The sequence below is a fragment of the Monodelphis domestica genome, chromosome 3 (genome assembly GCF_027887165.1).
Source record: "Monodelphis domestica isolate mMonDom1 chromosome 3, mMonDom1.pri, whole genome shotgun sequence".
In the NCBI taxonomy this organism is placed as follows: domain Eukaryota; kingdom Metazoa; phylum Chordata; class Mammalia; order Didelphimorphia; family Didelphidae; genus Monodelphis; species Monodelphis domestica.
The window spans coordinates 482,074,616-482,099,703 of record NC_077229.1 but is presented as its reverse complement, the minus strand read 5'-3'; the positions used below and the strand labels follow the sequence as shown (position 1 = coordinate 482,099,703).

The 25,088-nt window shown below is 33.8% G+C and overlaps 1 protein-coding gene across 14 annotated transcripts in view; it reads right to left on the bottom strand.

Moving 5' to 3' along the window:
• Positions 1-25,088, bottom strand: part of PJA2 (praja ring finger ubiquitin ligase 2) — a 91,400-nt gene that overhangs the window by 11,076 nt on the left and 55,236 nt on the right. For 6 of the 14 annotated variants that reach the window (XM_056824710.1, XM_056824715.1, XM_056824717.1 and 3 more), the window contains exon 5: positions 11,719-11,904. The exons of 3 other annotated variants lie outside the window; for them this stretch is intronic. In XM_056824710.1, the coding sequence (XP_056680688.1) occupies positions 11,719-11,904 (186 nt within the window). Of the gene's footprint in view, positions 1-1,875; positions 1,966-11,718; positions 11,905-25,088 lie in introns of all 14 variants that reach the window. 5 more of the 14 variants (XM_007486488.3, XM_056824707.1, XM_056824708.1 and 2 more) reach the window with 2 other exon arrangements.

Sequence of the window (25,088 nt, the reverse complement as noted above, 5' to 3'; positions counted from 1 at the left end):
CCCCATTTCTACAAACTTTACAAACTTACCTATTTCTTAGGAAGGCATCACTTTCCCCCCTCTTTTAACTTTAAAACTTGGGTGTTATCCTTAACTACCCTTCACCCCACATATTCCATTAGTTGTGAAATCTTTGCCATTTCTACCTATATGCTATTTCTTTACATCCAATACCTTCTCTTCATTCAGGCTTTGGTACCTTCTCGCCTGTGCCTCAAGTTTCTTTCTACTTCAGTCCAGAATAGGGCCGGTGATTTGTCTGAATGAAATATAGCTCTAACCATGTAACTCCCTCAATTCAATCTATTCCAGTTGCTCCCCATTTTGCTAGGAGCAAATATAAACTCCTCTGTTTAGCTTTTAAAGTCCTTCACAATTTTTCTCCTATCTGGATTTTTACCACTTTTTTATACATTACTTTTATATACTTTATATACTCCTATACTTTGTGATCCAGTCTAACTAGTCTTTTCTCTGTTTCTCATGTATAACATACCATTACCTTCCCCCCTCCCCACTTTTGGAATATATTACCTTCTCTCCTCTGAGTCACAGAATCCTTCTCTTCATTTAAGACACACCTTAAGCATCATTTTCTTTTTTTTAACCCTTACCTTCCATCTTGGAGTCAATATTGTATATTGGCTCCAAGGCAGAAGAGTGTTAAGGGCTAGGCAAAGGGGGTTAAGTGACTTGCCCAGGGTCACACAGCTGGGAAGTATCTAAGGCCAGATTTGAACCTAGGACCTCCTGTCTCTAGGCCTGGCTCTCAATCCACTGAGCCAGCCAGCTGCCCCCTTAAGCATCATTTTCTACATAAAGCCTTTCCTGATCCCCTCAATTGTTAGTGCCTTCCCTCTCAAAAACTTTACATTCAATGACTTCTTCTTTTTATGTATTCTATTTATATTTCTTTCATATACATTTTTACATACACTTTGTTTTCTCCCCTATTAAATTTCTTGCAAGTAAGGATTATTTCATTAATTTTATTTGTATCTCTGACTTCTGGCACAGAGTTTAGCACATAGTGGATGATTAGTAAATACTTGTTGACTGACCCAATATCCTTCTCATATGATTAGGATTGAAAACTTCAAAACAAAAATAATTTTCTAGCTTGAATTTTCTTTGGTTTTGTAAGGAAACCTTAAACCACTATAGGTTTTTTTTTTGAAATGGGAAGCAACTCCTCATAGCCTGGTCTTTTTTGTATACTATCCAAGGTTACTGAAGTTACCAAGTATTTATGAAGACATCTAAGATACAAAGTTTGTAGCAAGAAATACCACAGACTCTTTTGTATTAAGGCTTCGTTGCATTTATATTCAGAAAAGTTATTTTAGGTATTGGTATTTATATTGGTCATTAATCACGAATATCTGCTCCCTGAATTTTCCTGACATTGTTCTCTCTTTATTTTTCCTATCTATCTCCTGCACTGGATCTTCATCTAGATAATTCCTACTAACTGTGGGTTATCCTTTTCTCTCTACACTAATGATCTCATTAACTTCCATGGGTACAATTATTATCTCAATACAGATGACTACCAGATCTTTATATATCTATCTCTAGTCTCTGTTCTGAGTTCCTGTCCCATATGTGAATTGTCTACCATGCAGTTCAAACTATATGTCTCATAGGCTTCTCAAACTCAACATGTTCAAAATAAAATTCACCTTTACCTTCAAAACTGCCTCTCTTTTGAATTTCTCTATTACCGCTGAGGACATCACAATCTCAAGATACCCAGGTTCACAGACCTGGTATCATCTTAAACACCTCATTCTCACTCAATCTACTTTACCAAATCCTGTGGCTTCTGACATATCTCAGATACATTCCACTCTCTCTACTCACACAATCACCCACCTGTTACCTACAATAGCCTCTGAATTATGCTCCATCTCATGCCTCTTCTCACTGCAGTGCATCTTCCATACAGCTACCAAAGAGATCTCCCTGAAATGAAAGTCTGAGTATGTTAATCACCTAACTCAATAAACTTCAGTTGTTTTCTATTATGGGGAAGAGACAATATAATAAACTCCTTTGTTTGGCACTGAAAGCTCTCCACTGACCTAGCCCCTTCCTTCCTTTCTAGTCTCCTTTCATATCATTCCCCTCTGTGCTTTCTATGGTCTAGACAAAACAGCCTACTTCATAATTTGCACTCATGCTGCTCCATCTTCTCTCTCCGTTTCTTTGTACTAGTTGCCCCTAGGACTGGGATGTTCTCCCTCCTCATATTCACTTCTTGGAATCCCTTCTTTCCTTTGAGAATAGATTCCCATGCTACTTCTTGCTTTCCCTGTCCCCTAACTGCTAGTACCTTATTGACTTTGTAATTTAACTTTTTAAGTCTTATTAGCTAAGGTTGCTCATTATCAACTTTGTAACTATACTGTAACTAAACAAGGTGTTTGGATAGTGATAGAACACTGGACATGGAATCAGGAAGACCGAAGTGCAAATCCTGCCTTGGACACTTACTAGCTGTATGAAGCTGGGCAAGTTACTTAACTTTTCTGGGTTTGTTTCCTCATCTGTAAAATAATAAATTGGACTCAATGACTCAACCTTTCCGTATCTAACTATTTGATCCTAAGATATGCACATGCTGGTCTCTCATTAGAATGTATGCTCATTGAGGGCAGGAGTTATTTCACTTTATCTTTGTATTCCCAACACTTAGGACAGTGTACAATAGTGGGTGTTTATTTATTTAAGGATATACAAATTTGTTATAGGAGACTAAGCTTTACAGGTAACTATATCACCTCAACTACATTTCATATATTTAAAGTAAATGTGCAACATGGGAAAAATTACAAAATATAGTTGCATTAAGTCAATTTCTCTTGTGGGAACTAATGGTTATAAAACATTTTCATAAAAAACCCAGATTATCAACTAATATATAAATAATAATTAAAAACATATAATAATATAGTACTTTAAGGTTTACATGACAAGCCTGTGAGGTATATAGCATAAGTATTATTATTTCCATTTTATAGAGGCTATTAAGACTGAATTAACTTAATAGGGGCCACCAAAGCTACACCATGGTTGAGACAACTCTCACCTGTGCCTCTTAACATAAGCCAAGTGTTTTTTTCTATTACACAACATTGCCTTCCGCTTGTATTATCACATGAAATGGGATGATAGGATTTATTCATAGATCATTTATAGGGACCTTTATATTAGTAATCTAGGAAAAGTAATCACATATGTATTTTTTTTCTCAATTTGTTACATGTGCAACCAAAATAAGCTCCTTGAGGGTCTGTTTCACTCTTGTGTTTGTATGCATCTTGTACCTAGTACACTGCTTGGAACATAAAAGATGCTTAATATTCGGTGATTAATAAAACCACAAATACTAAAACATTAATCATTCTTTCAAATTTCTACTTCCTCATAAAGTCAATTAATACTTAATGGCATTTTTTCCATTACATAATTTCATAGTTCTCAATGACTTTTTTTGACTGTTAATGAATGAGGCTTGCCAAGTCAGACTATTTGTTTATCAATGTTATGACTCTCCTCATATTATTTATAGATATAGTCATCAGGTTTTATGTTTTTATCATTTTATCATAAAATCAATGATTTTATCTTTTTTTTCTTGGTCTTTACCATACATAATTCCTCTCTGTTTCCTTGTTCCCATGTGGAATTCAAGTCAGAATATGACAAAGATCAGCTGTATTTCCTCTAATTCCAGTGCTTAACTTCAATCTCCCCTTCCACAATTTCACCTCATAAGAATTCAATTACATAGAGCTTTAAAAAAATTCTTCTCATCAATTTAAATTAGTACTTTTTCTTGTCTTTTAAGTACTTGCTTCATTCATCATCACTTAGACTGGAAGTCATTTATATCAACTCACTCATTTGAACCATCAACATTTCTGTATTTTTAAAAATCCTTCTTTTCTGGATAAAAGCTCATTTCCCCAGTGTTCCTCCAAACCCCAATTTCCCAGCAGAAAAATCTAATAATCATGTCCTTGATGCTGACTGAATTGTGTAAAAGATCTCCTTGATCAGGGACATTCTCTTGTACTGCAGAAAAATTTAATAAAGTACTTTTCTGAAGCAACAAAATTGGTAAAAATTTTTCCCTAAATCCATTCCACAGTATCAGACAAAGTCCCTTTAGTATAGTAAAAAGTTATGAAAAAGAATGTCTGTTCTGTAATTGCATAATACAAAACTGGTTCAATCAATCAAGTGAATAGGTGTAGCCAACTTTAGTAACTAAACCACTTGGAAGAAAAAATATCAAAAAGTTAGATATGGTAACTTGAAATCTATACTCCACTTCATTTTGAAGCATGTTCACTTCAATGAGTATAATTATAAATGATTGATCTGATAACACTAATTCTAAATGAACTTCTAAAACTTTTTGCCCTTGGCTTACGTCATTAAATAGTCACATCAAAACAATACTCCTTTGTCATATATAAGACATGATAACTTTGCAGGGTTTTTTTTTTTATTTCATTAAGAGTATTAAAAGAAATCCCTCTGACAGACCATAAGTAAAATGTGTTTGACATTACCAGAATAATTTATAATTATACACTGTGGTTTAAATACTGTGAATGTTTAAAGTCAACACTTGCAGTATTTTCTATTAGTAATATCTAATTTTTTCTCTAATTACATGTAAAAACAATTTCTAACATTGCTTTTAAAAACATTTTTTGAGTTCCAAATTCTCTGCCTTTTTTCTTTTCTCCTTCCTCAGCTGGTAAACAATCTGATACAGAATTTACATGTATAATTATGTAAAACATTTTCCTATATTAGTCATTTTATGAAAAAAATGAAGCAAAAAAAGAAAAGAAAGTTAAAAAAAGTATATTTTTGGTGTGCATTCAAGAATCCATTAGTTCTTTCTCTGGAGGGTGAATGGTATTTTTCATCATAAGTCATTTATTGCTGAGAATATCTTGAGTCATTCACAGTTTTTCATCATGCAATATTGCTGTTAGACTGTGTACAAAGTTCTCCTGCTTACATTCACTTCGTTCTATATCAGGAAATGTAAGTCTTTCCAGGTTTTTCCAAAATCATTGAGCTTGTCATTTCTTATAGCACAATAGTAGTCCATTATAATCATACCATAACTTCTTTAACCATTCCCCAATTAATGGGCATCTCCTCAGTTTCCAATTTTCTGCTGCCACAAAAAAAAAGCTGCTATAAAAGTTTTGTTTATATAGATCCTTTTCCTTTTTCCTTTGATCTCTTTGGGACACAGGCCTAGTATGTCTGGGTCAAGGAATATGCATAATTTTATAATCCTTTGGGCATATTTCCAAATTGTTCTCCAGAATGGTTAGATCAGTTCACAGTTCCACCAAGAATGCATTAGTATTCTTATTTTCCCACATCTCCAAGAATTATCATTTTTCTTTTTTTTAATATTAGTCAGGCTAATATGTATAAGGTGATACCTCAGAGTTGTTTTAATTAGCATTTCTCTAATTAATAGTGATTTAGAGCATTTTTTCCTATCATTATACATATCTTTGATCTGAACTAACCCTAAATACTTTGAACATTAATCAATTGGGGAATAACACTTGTACTATTTAAAAAGAATTGTCAAACACCTTGGAAAATAGAAATTTAAATAAAATAGAAATGCTATCAAATTAATATGGAAAGAACAACATAATATAAACCATGCTACAAATTAGCAGTATCCTAAAGAAATATCTCTCTCCTTATTTTTGATAGGTTATTGGTCACAATAAATCAAATTTTGACTGTTCATTCAAATGTCAGAATTCATAGTATTCTTGTTTGAATATACTCAAATACTTTGTAGTAATCCAAAGAAGGAAACTCTTATTTATGAATCTAAAATATTCTACTATTATTCTATAACTTTTGTAGGGAAAATAGAGGCAGTAGCAGGATCTGGACCTATAACTTCACTGGTCTAGGAAACTCCTGGTGACAAAATCTTTTGTACCAACACAGACTGAAAATAATTCTGTAACCTATAATGTTAGAAAAGCCTAAAGCAGTGAGAGGGCAAGTGACTTAGCCATAAGTCATACAGCTCTTATATATCAGCAGGAAGTTATCATAGAGGCAAGAAAGGAAAAAAAAAACAAGTGGATACCTTCATTTTCATAACCATTGAGAACCTCTTAAAAGCTATATTTGTCTTTAAGAAGGAAAGACATTCCTACTCTATAAAGATAACTCAAACTCTATTTTTAAAAGAATAAATGCCAACTTTCTGCCTGACCTCTGTGCAAGCAAATCTTTTTCTCTATTATTTCTCTAAAGTAAGTTAAACTGATTGAGCTTTTTTGGAAAATGTAATGAAAAGAAACAATGGCTTCTTAAGTCAGAAGTTTTATACATTTTAAATTATGACTTTGAACTTTTATTTATAAATCATATGAGCTACCCTATAGGTAAGATTTTAATAAAGAAATATTATGAGGTATCCAGAGAGATTTATTTTGTAGTTATACTGTGATTACTGAGCAGATAGATGACATTAATTTGTAAATTAAAATATATATGGTTTAATTGATGATGTTTGAAATATACTGTGTGCCACTATATATTTCTCTTCAGTAATTGATACCAAATCTAAAAATAATTAAATTCAGTATATCTCACAAACAGAAAAAAAAATCATTCCTATAAGTATTCTTGTCCTTAGCATTTTTGCTACAGTTAAGTAGAAACATCTTACAATAGGTGATGGGACAAACTGATTTTTCAAGCAAATGCAACAATACTGATTAAAAATAACTTACTAGAGTTTTCTCTTTAAGGAAAAAAAAAACAGTATTAGAATTTGAATATAATTCAATTTACCAAGCTATATATTTTCCCAAAAAATGCTTTCTGCAAGGAATCTTCATTGCTTGTAAAAAGAAATAAAACCAGAATATATTACCTGGCACTAGAAGAAAGAGCTATCTTCTGAAGAACTTCAGGTTAAGATGAAGTTACTGGGAAAGAAACAACCTAGATCTTACAAAACTACTTCAGCAAGGATAAAAATAGAGTATTATGTGAAACAATAATTAAGAATTTCAAAGGCTAGAAGTCAACAGGCATTACATAAAGGCATTACAACACTCCAGTATGTAGCTGGGCCAAAGAAACCTTGAGACTGAAGCTATATACTTAGGGTATAAATAAATATAGGGTATGTGTATATATATATATATATATATATATATATATATATATATATATATATATATCCTCTTCAGGGTAAAAAGATGCAAGGAAGCACAGATCAAGGGTGAGCCAGGACACTTGGAATCTTCAAGTTGGGTAATTCTAATTCTGCACTGCTTTCAAGGGCCTTGCAACCATCAGATTGGCAAAGTAGAGAAGTGAGCAAAGCTTGCAGGTCACTGACCAGTTACTCCTGTGGTCCTAGAGGAACATAGCCACTTTGCATCTAGAAGATACAGTAGCAAGGCCCCATATGATACAGATTAGAACCAAACAAGTACCCAAAATTTCATTCAGAAGTAGACAAGAGGCTAAGCCTAACAAAAAGTCTCTAATTCAGGAAGACTGGAAAAGTGAGGAAATGGAAGAGAGCACTAATAAAAAGAAATATGGATCTGATGCTCTTGACATTATGAACCCATGTTAACTCTATAACATCTAACAGTGAACCTCAAACAAGAAAAAATAATTGTAGGAAAAAGTGAAGCAAGAATTAAATATGATATAAGTGAAATGAGAGTTCTAGAAGAAAGAACTGGATGTACTTAGCAGCTTAGTAGAGCACTAAAATTTACAAAAGTAGCAAACTCCCTGAAAAATAAAATGGACCATACAGAAAATATGATTCTATAAGATAATAAAAATTTTAGAATAAAATTTAAAAAAAGAATAAAAAGTAAAGTAAGGTACATTCTTTTTTTTTTAATCTAGGAAATATGTTAAGCAAAGATCATTTAGGAATCATCAGATTTCCCCCCCAAAGAATGACAAAATAAAAATCTGGATACCATCTTTTAAGAAGTAATAGATAAGAAAGAAGAAACTCCCAAATGAAAGCTCCCAGGATCATCACCAAAATCCAGAGTTTCCAGGTTAAAAAAGAAAATCTTCAAATAGTAAGAAAGAATTCAAAGTACTGAGCCTTATAGCCAAGAAAACTTAGCCAGTCAAACTGACTACCTTAGAAGGAGAAAAAAAAAAGGGATTTTGTCATTAAATTAAAGGAGTTTCAAACATTACTGATAAAAAGATCAGAGCTGAGTGGAAACTTTTTGCATTTTAATACAAACATCTAGAAAACCTGGGAAGGTTTTATTTTCTAAAATACATTTATTTTAGGAATTGGAAGAGGCAGCAGTAAAACTGTTCAAGTTCTAATTAGAGATACGAGGAAACAAAAGATGCCCAACATAAAAATTTTCAGTCAAGAAACATTTAAGAGGCAAATTTAGAAGAAAAGAATAATTCCATATCAACTACAAGTAGTATAGATTAAAAAAGATGGCTTGATCACAAAGACTACAATGATATCTGAAAGAAATGAAAAATGGGATTGTAAATGAAGCAAGAGCTCTGGTGGAAAGAATTGGGAATAATAATATCAAAACAAAATCAAAAGATTAAAAAAAGTGAAGAAAATGGAAGATATCTCCTATTAAAAAATGACCTGGAAAACACGAATCACTGACTGGAATCTCTGAAAACCTTAACCAACCAAAAACCATACATATCTCATTCTGAGAAATTATATCAGAAACTGACTAGATTTTTGAGATGAAGAGAGTAAAATGAAAATCAAAAACAGCTACTGGTATTTTCTACAAAGAAATCCCAAATGAAAACTCCTAAGAATGTTAAAGTCAAAATCCAGAATTTCTAGGTCAAAGAAAAACTACTGCTAGCTGTCAAAAACAAGTAGATCAGGGAATCACAGTTAAACTTGCATAAGACACCAGGCAGAAATTATTATAAATGAAAGAAAATCATATAAAAGATAGAAGAGTCATAACAGAATTTTTAAAGTAAAAATGTCTAGGACCAGAAGGACTTACAGGTAAATTCTATCAAGCATTCAAAGAACAATTAAATTCAACATTACATAAACTATCTAAAACTGAGAGGAAGAATAGTCTCTAATGGAAAAATGCTAAAAGTCATTCAGGTAAAAAAAATGGATAGGATATTCATTATCATTTTTATTTGCTATAGTTCTAAAAAATTAGCTATAGCAATAAGACAAGAAAATGAAGCTTATGGAATATGCAAGGCAAACTTGTTGAACATATTAAACACCTGGGAGATTATCTACCAAGACACACTCAGAAATTTTCTAAATATAATTATAACACTCTTTGTAGAAATACAGATCTAAGTAACTAGAAAAGTAGTAACTACTCATAGTCTGACCACTGTCAACACAATAAAATGCCAATAGTACCTAGATTCATTTATTTATTCTGTGCCATACCAAACTGCCAATTGGTTACTTTTATAAGGATAGAATAGCAAAATTCAAATGAAGGACAGAGATCATAAATCTCTGTTGAAGGAGATGGATTCAGAGAGACTTGGGAGAATGTGTATGAAAAATGCAGAGTAAAGTGAGGAGAACTAGGAATGGCTCAATTTGTGTAAATACTTATGTGAAATACTTTGATCAAAGCAATGACTGATCATAATTCCAAAGGAATGATAATAAAGCATGCTTTCCACCTCTTGACAGAGAGTTGATAGGCTAGAGATGAAGAACAGGATATACATATATGACAATATATGAATCTGACTTGCTTGCCTGTGCTTATTTGCTATAAGAAAAGATTTTCTAATTCCATAGGGAAAATATTGATAGAAAAGGGGGTGGGAGTGGATATTGATAGTGATATCCCTAACCCCTTCCCCCAAAAAAGCAAAGAAAGAAAAAAGTGTAAATGAAGCATTAAAAAAATAGAAGCAGACAGGAGATTTAGAAGGAAACATAGATAAGCAGATCAACTTTGGAACAAATATGGCAGTAGAGTGGATTGGGCATTGGATTTGGGATTGGGAAAATCTGAATCATACTTTGACCACTCACTAACTACGTGACCCTGGGCAACTCACTTAGATTCTCTTGGCCTTCCAGATCTAATTAAATACTTTAGACCTCACTGCACTCAAAAAAATCTGCAGATAATAGAGATCCATGATTTCATATGCAATCTTATAATTCTACTCTTGACATAGGAAGGTATTAATGGTTGTGGGTGTTTAAGTTCAATATGACAAAAATAAACTTCAAAAAGGATTTCTAAAAAATATAAACGAAACTTATTTTTAAAAGTAGTCACTTCCAAATGAATTTAGTCTTTTCTAAAAGAGAGGAATAAACTGCTATTTTTAGACAAGAAAGGAAATCTAAATTACAATTTATCTATGCGTCCTCTTCTAAAGTGTAAGCAAGTTTTTGTTGAATTGAAGTGAGAAAAGAAAAAAGAAGAGAAGGAATCTTTGGATAAGAAAGCCTTCTTTACTTTTTTTTTTCCTGACTAAAGTATAATGATGACCAACATGCTAACATTTCATGTTTTTTTTTTAACACAATAATTAAAGGTAGAAGAGTTTACCTGATCAATGAGTATTTGCACCAATATATATATTTTCCTTTGACAAGATCTTAAAAACTTAAACTACTCATATAGCCAGAGTTTAACATCATTCACTAACTGCAAGTCAACAGGTGCCAAGGACGCAATGTATAATATTCAAGTGGTTGCTTGAGTCAATGATAAAATTCTCAATTGAAACCCTCACAGAAACCTTGGTATGAAATGGTGAATCAAAAAACCTAACGGTTTGTCAAGAAGCTTTTAAAAATTGTATCAAAGGTCTTGTGTTATTATTTGGGGTTTAGTAATTGCAAAGACATTACCAAAAGGCCAATAAATAGTAGCTAAATCATTATCCATTCCCCAGGGAAAGAATGAATTAGAATGAGGTTAAAAGTAAAAAATCTTCAAAGTTAAAATTATATGAAAATATAAGCCATTATCCCTTTTTTCAAATACTTTATTTTTTTAGTTCAAAGACCAATAAAAAGCTTATTTTCTCAAGAAGAAAAAAATTCTAATGGAATGAGGAATATGTTGTATTTCTAAAAAGAAACAAAAAGCTTTAATTTTTATAAAGGATATTGTATTTTCTTAGCAATTGCAATTGTGGCTAGATAAATAATAATATAATCATTGTTTTATATTAGTGTTCTACAGTATCATGTTTGGAAATGAATAGAATTTATACAAAATATCAGGGGAAAGTAGTATTATCCCTGTTTTTTAGTTGAGGAAGAGGGAGTCAAAGATTTACTTGTGGCCACTCAGTGTTAGAAAAGATAACCTATTAAATATTCTTATCACTGTATCTGTATAGGAATGTTAAAACATTTAGATGGATCTGTGCCCTTATTAGTATGGCTATTTATGCAGTCACCCTACCCAGCAAATTTGAAATCCTCCTACCCCCTTTAAAAATACCTTCAGGGCATCAAGATAGAAATTCAAGGGTGTCTATTAATCACAGATTCTGAATACTTTTGAATACATCAGAAGCTAGTAAATATAACTAGGTCTCAAAAGTTAACCTTGATAATTTAATATCAGTACTTCTTACCTGATAAATAATCAACCATATTATACCACATAACTATGTAATACATACCTCCATTCCACATCTAAGTCTTCGTTCATACTGGAGTCATCCTCCAGGTTATTGTTCCCATCCAGCATGAAAAATCCTGGGTGTACAAAATGGCTGACAGGGTCATTTTCCTCATCACTACTACTTTCAATTTCTTCATGGTATTGCAACCAAGGAATTTCTCCCTCTTCCAAGGAAGTCTGGTCCCTTTTATATTTTTTTTTTGTGGGGAAAAAGGATATAATTTTAAAACTTATTATAAGAATGATGCTATTAAAATTCTAATGTTTGCAAATGGATATTTTAAGTTTTAAAAAGAACTAATGCTTTTCATATTTTATGATTACCTGCTTCTTGACTATATACAAACTATAGAGAGTTGTAATGATATAGTAGAAAAATGACTGAACAGGGTTCAAGAGACCTGGATTCTAGATACCACTACCTAGATCTTAGTTTACTTTTTACAAAATGGTAGTAGACTAGATATTCTCTAAGGTCTCTTCTGTATATAGCAAGCTAAGGATCTTACTTAAGAATCTTTTTTTACTTCAATACTATTCCACATTCTTTCCCTCTGCAGAAAGAAAAAATCCTATCATACTGGATAAAACAAACTTCATATATCAATAACTACTATGAAAATATAGTAAAACATCAGCAATATCAGTGTCCACTACTTTAGAATTTGTCACATTCTGCCCATGATGGTTCAGCTGACATTTGCTTTTATCATATTTATATATAAGGTTTATGCATGAAAGACTTATTTGTGTAAATTAATAATGTGCACAAGGCTGCAAAGGGCAATATTTAATTTTCTCAATAAAGTTTTTACAAACTTTGGTAGCATCTATTTACAAAAGAATAATTAATCTACCAAATATAAATGAGTTTTACCCTTGCACTAAAATATGTTTGTGGGTGTCTACTGGAAATTCTAGTTAGCAATGCTTTTTAAGCAATTAGGTTGAAAATTCTATTTATACTTCAAAATAATAAGCCTTTATGTAATTTTACTTACATAGAATGATAAGTCACAAATAATAATTTTAAGTTTAGAGTTTTCAATAATTCAGAATTTCTTCCTTTCCCTTGCTGGTAATTTTCTAAATGTAAATCAGTTTTACCCATGCACTGAAGAAGGTCTATGGGGAACTCTCCTTGGCAACACTTCCTTAATATAAACTAGCCATCTGAACTGTTAACATGAGTAATCTAAAATTCACCTGAGCCTAGAATGACTAAAATTGTTTAAACTTTAAGACTTCTTGAATTCAATTTAAAATATAAAATTTTCTAATGAATTTATTGGAATTCAAACCATTTTTAAATATCAATATTAATGAAGAATGACAACTAAGATTTAAATATTTTTGAACAATTGCCTAATCTCATTTTTTCATTCTTCTCTGAAGTCCATTCTGCAAAATACCAGATGTTTTGCAAAGCATAATAAAATGCCAGAGTAAAACACATGACATCTAAGAGTGAGGAACAGAAAAAAGAACACTGACCATGTAGTGATGGAACTCAGGTTTCACCTCTTATGCTACTGCATAAACTTGGGTGATTTCATTTTACCTCCAAGGGCTAATGATTTCATCTGTAAAATGAGGGGGGTTGGTCTAGATGACCTCTGAGATTCCTTAGTTTCATTTCTGTGATTCTATGAATTTATTCAAACCAATTTGTCAAAATCTATCTATCTGTCTATCTATCTTCATCTACCTATCTATCTCATCTTCTACAAATACTCTGGAAACCCCGATTAAGTAATATGAATTGTGAAGAAAGCTGAAAAACATTTTAGAGAGCACTGAATAAAGCTGTTTATTCTGTGTAAAATGTTAAAATGGGGAAAATATCATAAATTTGTTTTGTTATAACTATAAAGACTATTTGCAATTTTGGTTTCGGCTGGGTTTTTTTAAAAACATAAACATCAAAGATGTTATAACCATGACCAGAAATGCACTCCAACATTTAGTTACTAGAAATAAACGTTTATTAAGTGCCTACTCTGTGCCAAGCACTATTTAAAGACTACAAATATAGCCCCTGCCCTCAAAGAGATCACAATCTAATGAGAAAACAATGGCTAAAAAGAAGCTGAAAAGAGGGGTGAGGGAAGGGAAAGAAGGGAAGAAGGATACCTGAGCCCTATCCCTTCCTTAAATGGGAAATGTAGGAGTGGATCTCCAGATGTCCTCCCCTAACCCTCTCCAAATTAGATGGAGAGGGACCCTAGGGACAGGGAGGAGCTGAGTTTCTGAGCAGAGCTGATCTTTTAGGAAGATGAATTTCTGGAGAAAATGATAACATTCAGAAGTTAGAGAAATTATGATATATATGAAGTAAAACCAATCCAAGAATGCAATAAAAAAGACTTAGACCCAGAACTTCAAATCACTATCACAAAGTATTAAATGAAAAATTTCAAAAACATGAAGATATTTAATCATATTGCTCTCATAAAAAATATTAGTTTCATTCTAGTGAAAGTAAAAGGTTTTATAAACTCCTTCTTCTCAAGGAGCTCATACATTAACAGGGCCATAACATGAAAGCAACTATGTATAAACAAGGCATATACATGATGAATTGGAGATAATCAACAGAGGGAACATAATAGAATACGGGAGACTGGGAAAGCTTTTTATACAGTGGGTTTTTAGCCAAGACTTAAAATAAGCCAGGAGAGAGAGAATTCCAGGAGTGGGGAACAGTCACTGAAAATACAGCATTGGGAGATGAAGTGTCATATTTGAGGAACAGTAAGTTCATTGTCATTAGACTCAGAGTATGTGAGGGTAAGGTGTCAGAAAAGTAGAAAGGTAAATGGGACAGTTTGAGAAGGGAGCATATCAAGAATAAGAGGGTAACTAACAGTATCAAATACTGCACAGAAATCAAGAAGGATAAAGATAGAGAAAAGACCATTATATTAATAGGTCATTGTTAACTTCAGAGAAAACAGTTTTCATTGAATCAGAAGTCAAACTATAGAGAGGTAAGAAGAGAATGAGAGAAGGAAAGTTAGAGGCATGATTAGGGACAGCCTTCTCAAAAAGCTTAATCACAAAAGGGAAAAGAGATATAGGAAGTATTCACCATATGACTATGAACCTCTGGTTTCCAAATTTTATAAATCCCATCCCATATCCTCTATGGCCTGCTCTTTTATTTCCATCCCTTTGAACCCTACTCCCTTAATGTCCTACTCCAAGCCTTCCCATCCCCCCCCTTCCATTGTGCTTGACAGAATACATGCTCCATAGTTAACAAAATTGCTTTCATCTTGTCCTACATCACTCCATCTTTTGACACTCACCAAGACTTTTCTTCATAATAAGACATCCCTAGACACTCACTCTCTTCAGAAATATTTGTCATCAGAGTGAGAATAATCCTTGCTCCCCATCACTTCCAGATTCTTCCTGAACCACACTCAGTAATGTCCAATCATTTGAGATTCATTCAATCCATATTTATCACCTAATCAAGATGCTGAGAGCTGTTAATCTAACCACTCCTAAGGTAATCTCCTTCCATCTTCAGTGATTGTTTCATGTTCTTTCTCTCCACCTCATCTCCTACCCTCATGCTAGGGAACTTCAACATACAGAGTGAACCCCCAGTGTTCTCTAGAAGACACTAACTTACTAGTTCCTCTTTTTTTAATTGCTTCACATGACTTATTCTTCTACTCTATCTCAGCAATGGCCCTAGCCTTGATCTTGGCAACAAGTATTCTACACTTCCATATTCATGAACACCTAAATCCCTTTTTCTGATCATATTTTATTGTTTTCAGCATATAATTGTTGTGATATAAAAACCAGTTCGTAAACATATGGGTTCTTTTCATTTGAAAGGGCCCTTAGTGTTGGAAAGAAATTGAAAGACTCAATGAAAATGACTATAAGAAAGGACTAGCCCTTGAAAACATGAATCTTTTGACCAAAGTCTTATTATATTTCATAAAGTATTTGTGTTTACAAATTGAAATTAGATCATGAAATATGTTAGTGACCTAGGTTTCTTGAAACTCAGTCACTTTCAAAAATTAAATTAGTTTGGGAAGCTCTGTAAAAAAAAATCTTTTTGAGGTGAATTTGAACCTCTTCGGCAGTTAGTGCTACCTAACTCCTCCAAAGGTGTTTTACATGTACTGTTTCACATTCCATGCCCCATTTAACATGAAATAAACAATTTTGTTCACTAGTAAAAAATTAAGATCCTGAGCCTCAGGATCTTTAAATCTGCTTATCATTCTCAACATGACCATGTACCTTCATCTCTCAATTTTCCACGTCATCATTCCTACTCTGGTTACATTCTCTCCCTTTCTGTACCTTCTCTCTTAGTGAACCTGTTCAACTGTACATTAACCTCCACATGCAAGACTCCTCTACCCCTTTAATCCTTTTGCTTGATATACTTTGATATGTTTTAACACTGAATTATTCCAATCTGCTGTCCTTTCCTATTTGAATGTTGATGAGCAGAGCTGGAGACAATTGTGAAACCATTTCAAACGGGTCCACTAAAAATGAAATGAGATGGATCTTTTCTTCAAATGTTTATTTCTCAAGTTAGTTTTTATGTATATCAGTCTGCTGACTGATTTGGTGTTATTGCAGTATTCTTTTTTTTAAATAATATTTTATTTGATAATTTCCAAGCATTATTCATTAAAGACAAAGATCATTTTCTTTTCCTGCCCCCCACCCCCCATAGCTGACGCGTGATTCCACTGGGTATCACATGTGTTCTTGATTCGCACCCATTGTCATGTTGTTAGTATTTGCATTAGAGTGTTTGTTTAGAGTCTCTCCTCTGTCATGTCCCCTCAACTGCTGTAGTTGGGCAGTTGCTTTTCCTCAGTGTTTCTACTCCCAGTTTGTCCTCTGCTTATGAATAGTGTTTTTTCTCCTGGATCCCTGCAGATTGTTCAGGGACATTACACCGCTACTAATGGAGAAGTCCATTACGTTCGATTATACCACAGTGTATTAGTCTCTGTGTACAATGTTTTCCTGGTTCTGCTCCTTTCACTCTGCATCACTTCCTGGAGGTCGTTCCAGTCTCCATGGAATTCCTCCACTTTATTATTCCTTTTTGCACAATAGTATTCCATCACCAACATATACCACAATTTGTTCAGCCATTCCCCAATTGAAGGGCATCCCCTTGTTTTCCAATTTTTGGTCACCACAAAGAGCGCAGCTATGAATATTTTTGTACAAGTCTTTTTGTCCATTATCTCTTTGGGGTACAAACCCAGCAGTGCTATGGCTGGATCAAAGGGTAGATATTCTTTTATCGTCCTTTGGGCATAGTTCCAAATTGCCCTCCAGAATGGCTAGATCAGTTCACAACTCCACCAGCAATGAATTAATGTCCCCACTTTGCCACATCCCCTCCAGCATTCATTACTTTCCTTTGCTATCATGTTAGCCAATCTGCTAGGTGTGAGGTGATACCTCAGAGTTGTTTTTATATGCATCTCTCTGATTATAAGAGATTTAGAACACTTCTTCATGTGCTTATTAATAGTTTTGATTTCTTTATCTGAAAACTGCCTATCCATGTCCCTTGCCCATTTATCAATTGGAGAATGGCTTAGATTTTTGTACAATTGATTTAGCTCTTTATAAATTTGAGTAATTAAACCTTTGTCAGAGGTTTTTGTGAAGATTTTTTCCCAATTTGTTGTTTCCCTTCTGATTTTAGTTACATTGGTTTTGTTTGTACAAAAACTTTTTAATTTGATGTAGTTGAAATTATTTATTTTACATTTTGTGACTCTTTCTATGTCTTGCTTGGTTTTAAAGTCTTTCCCCTCACAAAGGTCTCACATGTATACTATTCTGTGTTTACCCAATTTACTTATGGTTTCCTTCTTTATGTTTAAGTCATTCACCCATTTTATTGCAGTATTCTTATGAAAAAGTAATCTGAAATCAAGTGGTTAAATGGAACTGGGGTGCTTAGATACCCTTCAATTTGGTAAAACATAATTTAAGCACCTAAGGAAAAAAGAATATGAAGTAATATTAAAAAAGGGGAAATAGATGCCTGAAGAAAAGATTACATTTGGAATATAAGTGGAATTTTATATACTGGTATTAGAGAACTTCAATTTTAGGGATTGTGGGCTGGAATTTCTCTCTGCCAAAAGCAAAAGGGCTAGTAATTTCTTGATTCTATTTGAAAAAGGGTTTTATCCTTCAAAAGATAAACTAAACAATTAAGGGAAATTCTATTCTGAATAGGATTTTTAATAGACAAAAACTGATTGCTGAGGTAGAAATGATGAGAACCCTGGACACAGGTAGTGAGGGCAGAGTAAATTACATATTCTGGATTCTGTGATAGAAAAGAAAGGAATAGAATTGATTTATACTTTAGATTTTAGGAGAGTAGATTTCAGAAAGTTCATAGGAAGGATAGTTAGGATCCCATGAACTATAATTCCAGATCAAGGAAGACATTGGAAGTGCTTAAGAATAAAAATCTGAAAGTATAAAAAACAACTTGGATGAGGTAAAAAATGGGTAGAAGTTTCTACAAAAATATTATGTGGGAACAAAGTACTAACAAAACAAATGTTTTTTTTTCAAAAATATATATATTGAGTATTATTATATTATAGTCATTTAATATCTAAAAACATTCTGAATAGTCTGAATAAAGAATAATGGAAGTACAGTAAAACCTGATTAATTTGTACTTTATAAGTCTGAATATCATGATAATTCATATTGAGGCTAAGTTGAAATTTACTCTTTTATTACATCTGAAGAGCTGTGTTACTTAAAAGGTATCTAGAAAAATGTTTAAAGAAATTTAATTTTTTGAACATTTCAGAAACACCTATCTGAATATGAAATAATGCATATGAATTGGAAATGGCTTTCACAGGGTCTTCTAGAAGACATTTTATAATCTAAATTATTATGGAACATTTTCTGTTTCTAGGTACCTTAAGTATTTGATAGTAATAAAAACTATTTCAAATTAATCATTTAGAGAAGCTGGGGCAGTGGAGTCAATCTTTGAATCCCATGTGACGATTGCAAGTCACTTATTGTCTCTTCATTGCTGTTAGAAGGATTTTTTTACATCAGGAATTCCCCATACCAATTAAATGGTTGAAAACTTAGATGTCACTCAGTAAAGTAGCTTTTGCTTCAGTTAATATTTCTGATTCTTTCCTTAAATTTCTGTTCCAAGTCAACAACTGTCTTTTAGATATTTCCAACTGGATGTCCTGAGAGAATCACAAACTCAACATGTCCAAAACAGAATTCAACATCTTTCCTTCAAAATTCAACCCTTTTTTGATACATATATACATGTATATATGTATATACATACATACATACATATATATATATATATATATACATATATATATATAGAGAGAGAGAGACCCTTACTTTCTGTCTTAGCAGCAACTCAAAGACAGAAACAAGGGCTAGGCAAACAGGGTTAAGTGACTTGATCAGTCACATAGCTAGGAATCATGTGAAGTTGGATTTAAACCCAGGTCCTCTAGGCCTGGTTTTCTAAAAACTGTGTCACTTAATTGCTCTCAACTCTTCTGATATTAGTGCTATTTCTATTAACTGCTCTTCCAGTTATTTATATTTTAAAACTTTGGAAACAAACTCCTGAATCTTTATCTACTTCAATCACCCCTCACAGTCTTCCCTGTCTCAGCCAATTAAGTGCCCAAACTGCAGCCCTCACACCACATGTGAGCCCTCTGTCACCCTACAGAGGGGTGAGGGGAAACACTCCCACTGGAAGTTGCTGGGCAGAAGGGTAGAAGATGAGAGAAATGTACTCAGGCATGTGTGGATGGGGGAAAGGAGCAACCTCCTCTGGCCTAGAAGACTACCATATCCTCTTAACTGATCTCCTTACCTCAAGTCCCTCCTTCCTCTCCACAATCTATTTTCCATGCAGCTGCAAAATGACCTGTCTAAAGTAACCTGCCTGGCCCTTATTTAAGAACCTCCAGTGATTTCCCATTAGCTCTAAGATAAAATAGAGCATCTCCTGATTGGCATTTGGAGTCCTTCAAAATCTTGCTCTAGGCTATGGATCTAATTGATATTCTTGTATACAATATTACATTCCCTATTCCTTGCCTTGGCAAGGCTCTCTCAAGCTTTAAATCACTAGTCATTCCTTATCTTAATTCCTGAATCTCTAGTGTCTCTCAAAACTCAGCTCAGGCCATCTACATGAAACTTTTCTTGATTTCCATTCAGTCCAAATTATTTAGTATTCAATTTGCCTTTACTTAGGTTGTATATATATTTTCACCCCTAATAAAATGTAAGCTCTTTAAAGGAAGTTTTTATCTTTATATCTCCAGCGCTCAGCACAGAGCCTGGAGTGTGGAGGGTGCTTACTAAATATTTATACAAATGAACTGAATAACTAATGAGAGAAGAGCTGCTCAATTAATTTGATTTTTGTTCTTTTTTTTTTCCCAGCAAAGGAGAATGTAGAAATGACAGAAAAAAAAAAGTTAGCAGAGAGCTGGCAACCAAGAAAGTAAGGAGATAGAGGGTACTCAGATGAACTACAAAGAATAAAGAAATAGTATGTGTGAATCAGGAATGTTCTTTGAAAAACAATGTGGAATGGGGAGGTATTATAGGACTAGATGGGAAATATCGCCTGGATCTAAAAAAAAAGAGAAAATACAATCTTGAAAATATACACTATCTAGTGAGTTTGACTTTTGATTCCTAGCAATATTCTAGTGCTTATCACTGGAACTTCATCAAGTATTGGTCTTCTTCTACACTAAATTTATTTCTTTTTTGGCAATGTCATTAGAATGTTGGATCAGGGAAATATTTTTGTAGCTATGGTTTGTTTAGATTTTTGGCAAAGAATTTGGCAAAATCTCTCATGTTATCCATATGGAAATAAGAGCTAAACAACCCTCAAAAAAGACTGAACATTTAGGCCCAGTCATGAGTTGGCTTAAAGATAACTTGGAAATAGGTCTGCAGTGGAGTTATCCAGGGATCAATGCTTGGTTTTTTTTGTCCCTTTTTTTTAAACATTTTAAAAATCAAGGCTTATCAATCTGCCTATGGAGTAAAGCTGGGAAGAATAAGCTATTGGTTGACAGCAAGGATCCAAACATATTCTGTTGACACAGTCAGTATCCAAAAAGATCTTGACAGACTCTGGGTTGAATCAAGTAAGATGATATTTAACAGAGATAAACTTGGGTGCAAAAAAAAAATCAACTTCACAAGTACAAGATGGGAGAAACATGACTTCATCAGTTTATATGAAAAAGATCTGGGGGTTTAGTGGAAGCTGACACGGCAAACAAAAAAGCTAATTCAATCTTAGTATACATTAGTATACCTAGGATAGCTTCTAAGAATAAATACATGATAGTTCTGTTGTATCTTATGCTAGCTAGACTTCATGAGGAATATTACATCCTCATTTTAAGGACACTGAAAAACTGAAGTGTTCATAGTAAAGCAGGCTGAATAGTAAAGGGCCTTGAGTTCATGCCAAACACTCATGGAAGGACATGGGAATATTTACCTTTGAGAAGACTCAATGGAGATATCATAGCTGTCTAAGGGTTGTCATAAGAATTTCTATTGAGTCAAGTTGTCCCAGAAGTAAGAACTAGCAAAAATAGGTGAACTTGTAGAGGCAAATCTAGGCTTGAAATAAGATGAAACTTTATAATTAGAATAGTAAAATGGATTGCCTCATTGCTTTCTTCTCACTGTAAATCTTCAAGCAGAAGTTAGATGACTATGTTCTGTAAAGTTGTAGAGGTATATGACCTGGCTGGACAGACCTTTCAAGTTTCATGAATTTCTGTGACCTCAGGAGTTTGCAGTAGGTTATTACACTGCTCTAATTCTCTGTAAGCAGTTCTGACTAGATAGAATTAAAAAGTCAACTTGAAGAGTTATGACCATGGAAAATTAGTTGTACATAGCATATACCTTAAGAATCACATAAATCTTACAGAAATGGATTCAACAGTAAGTTGGCTAAGAATCAGCTTCAGAATGTAGCAAAAGAATATCAGTTCTAAAAAAAGAAATGCTGCTCTGAAAAATAGTTTTATCTTATTAGGTATTTTGTGTAGGTAATTTATAACACCAATGGAATACAAGATTGTAAATCAATTCATGTTTTTTATCCATTATGCCTTAAAATATTTTAAGAATGGCATAAAACAGAGGGATTGACTTCTATTCAACTAAAAAATTCAAAATAAAAACAATGCCTTAATAAGGCCACAATACTCAACTTATTTTTAACTATTTCTTTTCCCTTAAGTGAACTGCAAAATGTTTCAATGGCCCTCTTTAAAAAAAAATACTTGTTTAACGTACCCTCCCCATCAATGGCTTACACCATTAGCAGAAGAGGGAGGGTGAAGAACTTTCTTTGTCTTATGTACTTGTGACTATTCCCTCCCTGTACTATTTCCCTCTTTACCATTCCTCCTACCATCCATGCTTAGTTTTCTGTTCAGACTGCTATTATTTCTACAATAAATTGTGTGTTCGGGCTCTCCTTTGTTTCAGAAAAGAATGAAGTTCATCTGAAGCCCACTCTCTCATCATGACCATATATCCTTCTCTGGTATTCTATTTATAAGGAATATATTACTCCCCCTTCTTTCTCCCATCTACATCAGTGCAATCCTTCTTTTACTATTAAAAAGAACCTCAGAGAACCACCCATCAATGCCTAGGACCTGATTTTCTTATTTATCTCCCTTAATGTGATTTAAAAGGCATGAAGGGTTTGGTTTTTTTTTTTTTTAACTCTTACCTTCCATTTTAGAATCAATACTGGGTATTGGTTCTATGGCAGAAGAGTGGGACTAGGCAATGAGGGTTAAGTGACTTGTCCAGGGTCACACAGCTGGGAAGTGTCTGAGGTCAGGTTTGAACCTAAGACTTCCTGTCTCTGGTCCTGATTCTCAATCCACTGAGCTACCCAGCTGCCCCCAAGGCATGAGTTTTTTTTTGAAACCCTTACCTTCCATCTTAGAGTCAATACTGTGTATTGGCTCCAAGGTAGAAGAGTGGTAAGGGCTAGGCAATGGGGGTCAAGTGACTTGCCCAGGGTCACACAGCTGGGAAGTGTCTGAGGCCAGATTTGAACCTAAGACCTCCCATCTCTAGGGCTGGCTCTCAATCCACTGAGCTACCCAGCTGCCCCCGAGGCATGAGTTTTGAAGGGACATTTTTTTTTCTTTTCCCCTTATTCGAACGTCAGCAGTGATGATGGCTACTTCCAATTGCTAAATTCATCTTTCTAGGTTTCTCTGGATTCTTTGTATTTCAAAGTTCCTTCTCAGCTCAGTTCTTTTGAAAGTCATCTATTTAATTGGATTTACTTGGTTTTGTGGGAAGTTATCTTTGAATCTAAGCCTCTCTCTTTTGCCTTTGCAATACTGTGTTCCATGATCTCCTTGTGTTTTTACTAGAAGCTGCCAGGTCTTTTGGGATCCTAACTATATATAGTTCCTTGATACCTTAAGTGTTTCTGGGTGTTTACAGTTTTTCTTTGATATCAGAGATCTGGATTCTGGCTAGGACCTTGCTTGTACTTTTCTTTTCCGAGTTCCTTTCAGGAGATGATCAGTGGATGCTTTCTATCCTCTCTTTGCCCTCTGGTTCTAATTGGTCTCAGCACTTTTTATTTAAAATTCCTAGAAATAAAGTATTCAGTCTTCCCTTTCCCCTCAAACCCCAGCATAGCTTTCAGGGAATCACAATAATTCTTACATGATCTTTTGACCTGTCTTATTTTTGATATCACCTATTGATATTAGATATCTTTCTATTTTTCCAATAATTTAATTTTGTCCTAATATTTCTGGCAGTTTCATGGAATCCTCTTGACTTATTATGGTTTTCAGGGATTCTATTTCTTGGGGAGTATTTGCTAAATTTCTTCTAAGCTAATCATTCCCCTTCTAATTCTTCCCACAAGAGTTTTTATTTAATTTTTGGTCATTACTTCATCTTTTCTAGAAGACAGAAGGCTTTGTGAAAAACCATTTTTCTCTCCTTTAAGTCTCTGCCCGAGGTTGCTATGGAGTTAATTTGTAATAACTTTTGGTGCTGGTTGTTCTTTTCTTTTATTTACTTGTCTATATTGTTTAGTTCATAAAGTGGAGGGTTTTTGCCAGAGCCAGGAAACCCAGTGTGGTAAAGATGACTTTATTTGGTCTCACTCATGTAGGGGTCTGCTGGGTTACTGAATGACCTCTAAAACCCTTCTGATTTTTGAAATTCAGTCTTGAGTTTTTGGGACCCTCTCTGACAGTTCAGGACAAGGGTATTATGGACTTCATAGTGTCTTTGGCTTAGGTTGTTGTCCTGGTCTGAATGTTGTGACAGCTAGTTGCTGCCTTACTGACACTCCTGAAGGCTTTCTCAGCAGAGTTCTCTGCTCTTGCTTTCTCTGGACACAACACTGCAAGCTGTTTATGTCCCTGGCCAATTCTAATCATGCTAAGTCTGGCTTTGTTTGAAGGATTCCTTTTCCTAGTACCCATGAGTTGACTTTCTATGATGTTCTAGGGGGGAAAGATGCCACTTGTTGGTTTCTCAGTGTTGTTGTTGTTTTGGTTAGTATTTGAGCTAATTCAAACTTTGTTTTACTTATTGTCTCTCTGAAGCCTTAGTCTCTCTCCTGATTTCCAATTCAGCATCATCAACTTTCTATTGGAAATTTTGAATTACAGGCATCTCATATGCAATATCTCCAAAATATAAGTAATTTCTCATGTATCCCCAACCTATCCTTCTTCTGATCCACCTTATTATCATCCAAGGAATCATTAGTCTTTCAGCCCCCCCCCCCAATTCATAAACCAACTTGGTATATAAGTAATGCCTCATTCTCACCCACTCTAAAATGCAGACGCCAGCTCTTATTGTTTCTCACCTCCATACCAACTCTTGGATTCATCTATTTCTATCTATCCACAAAGCCTTCATTTAGGCTTTCATTGCTTTAAAATATTTAAAAATATATATTAATTTGTTTTAACTAGTCAAAATCTACCTTCTAAACCCCCACCCCCACCAAATACCCCTCATCCAACTAAGAACATAAGAAAAACAAAACTGCTTATAAACATGTAAAGTAAAACAAAACAAATTTCTACTGGCCATATCCAAAAAGAAATTTGTCACATTTTGTATTCTGAGTCCCTCATCTTCTTCAGCATACAGGAAGTATATTTAATCATTAGCCTTCTGGAACTGAGGTTTGCCATTACACTAAGAGTTTAGCTCAATAGTTTTCTATTACATTTGTTTGTTTGTTTGTTTTTTTAGATAGAAAGT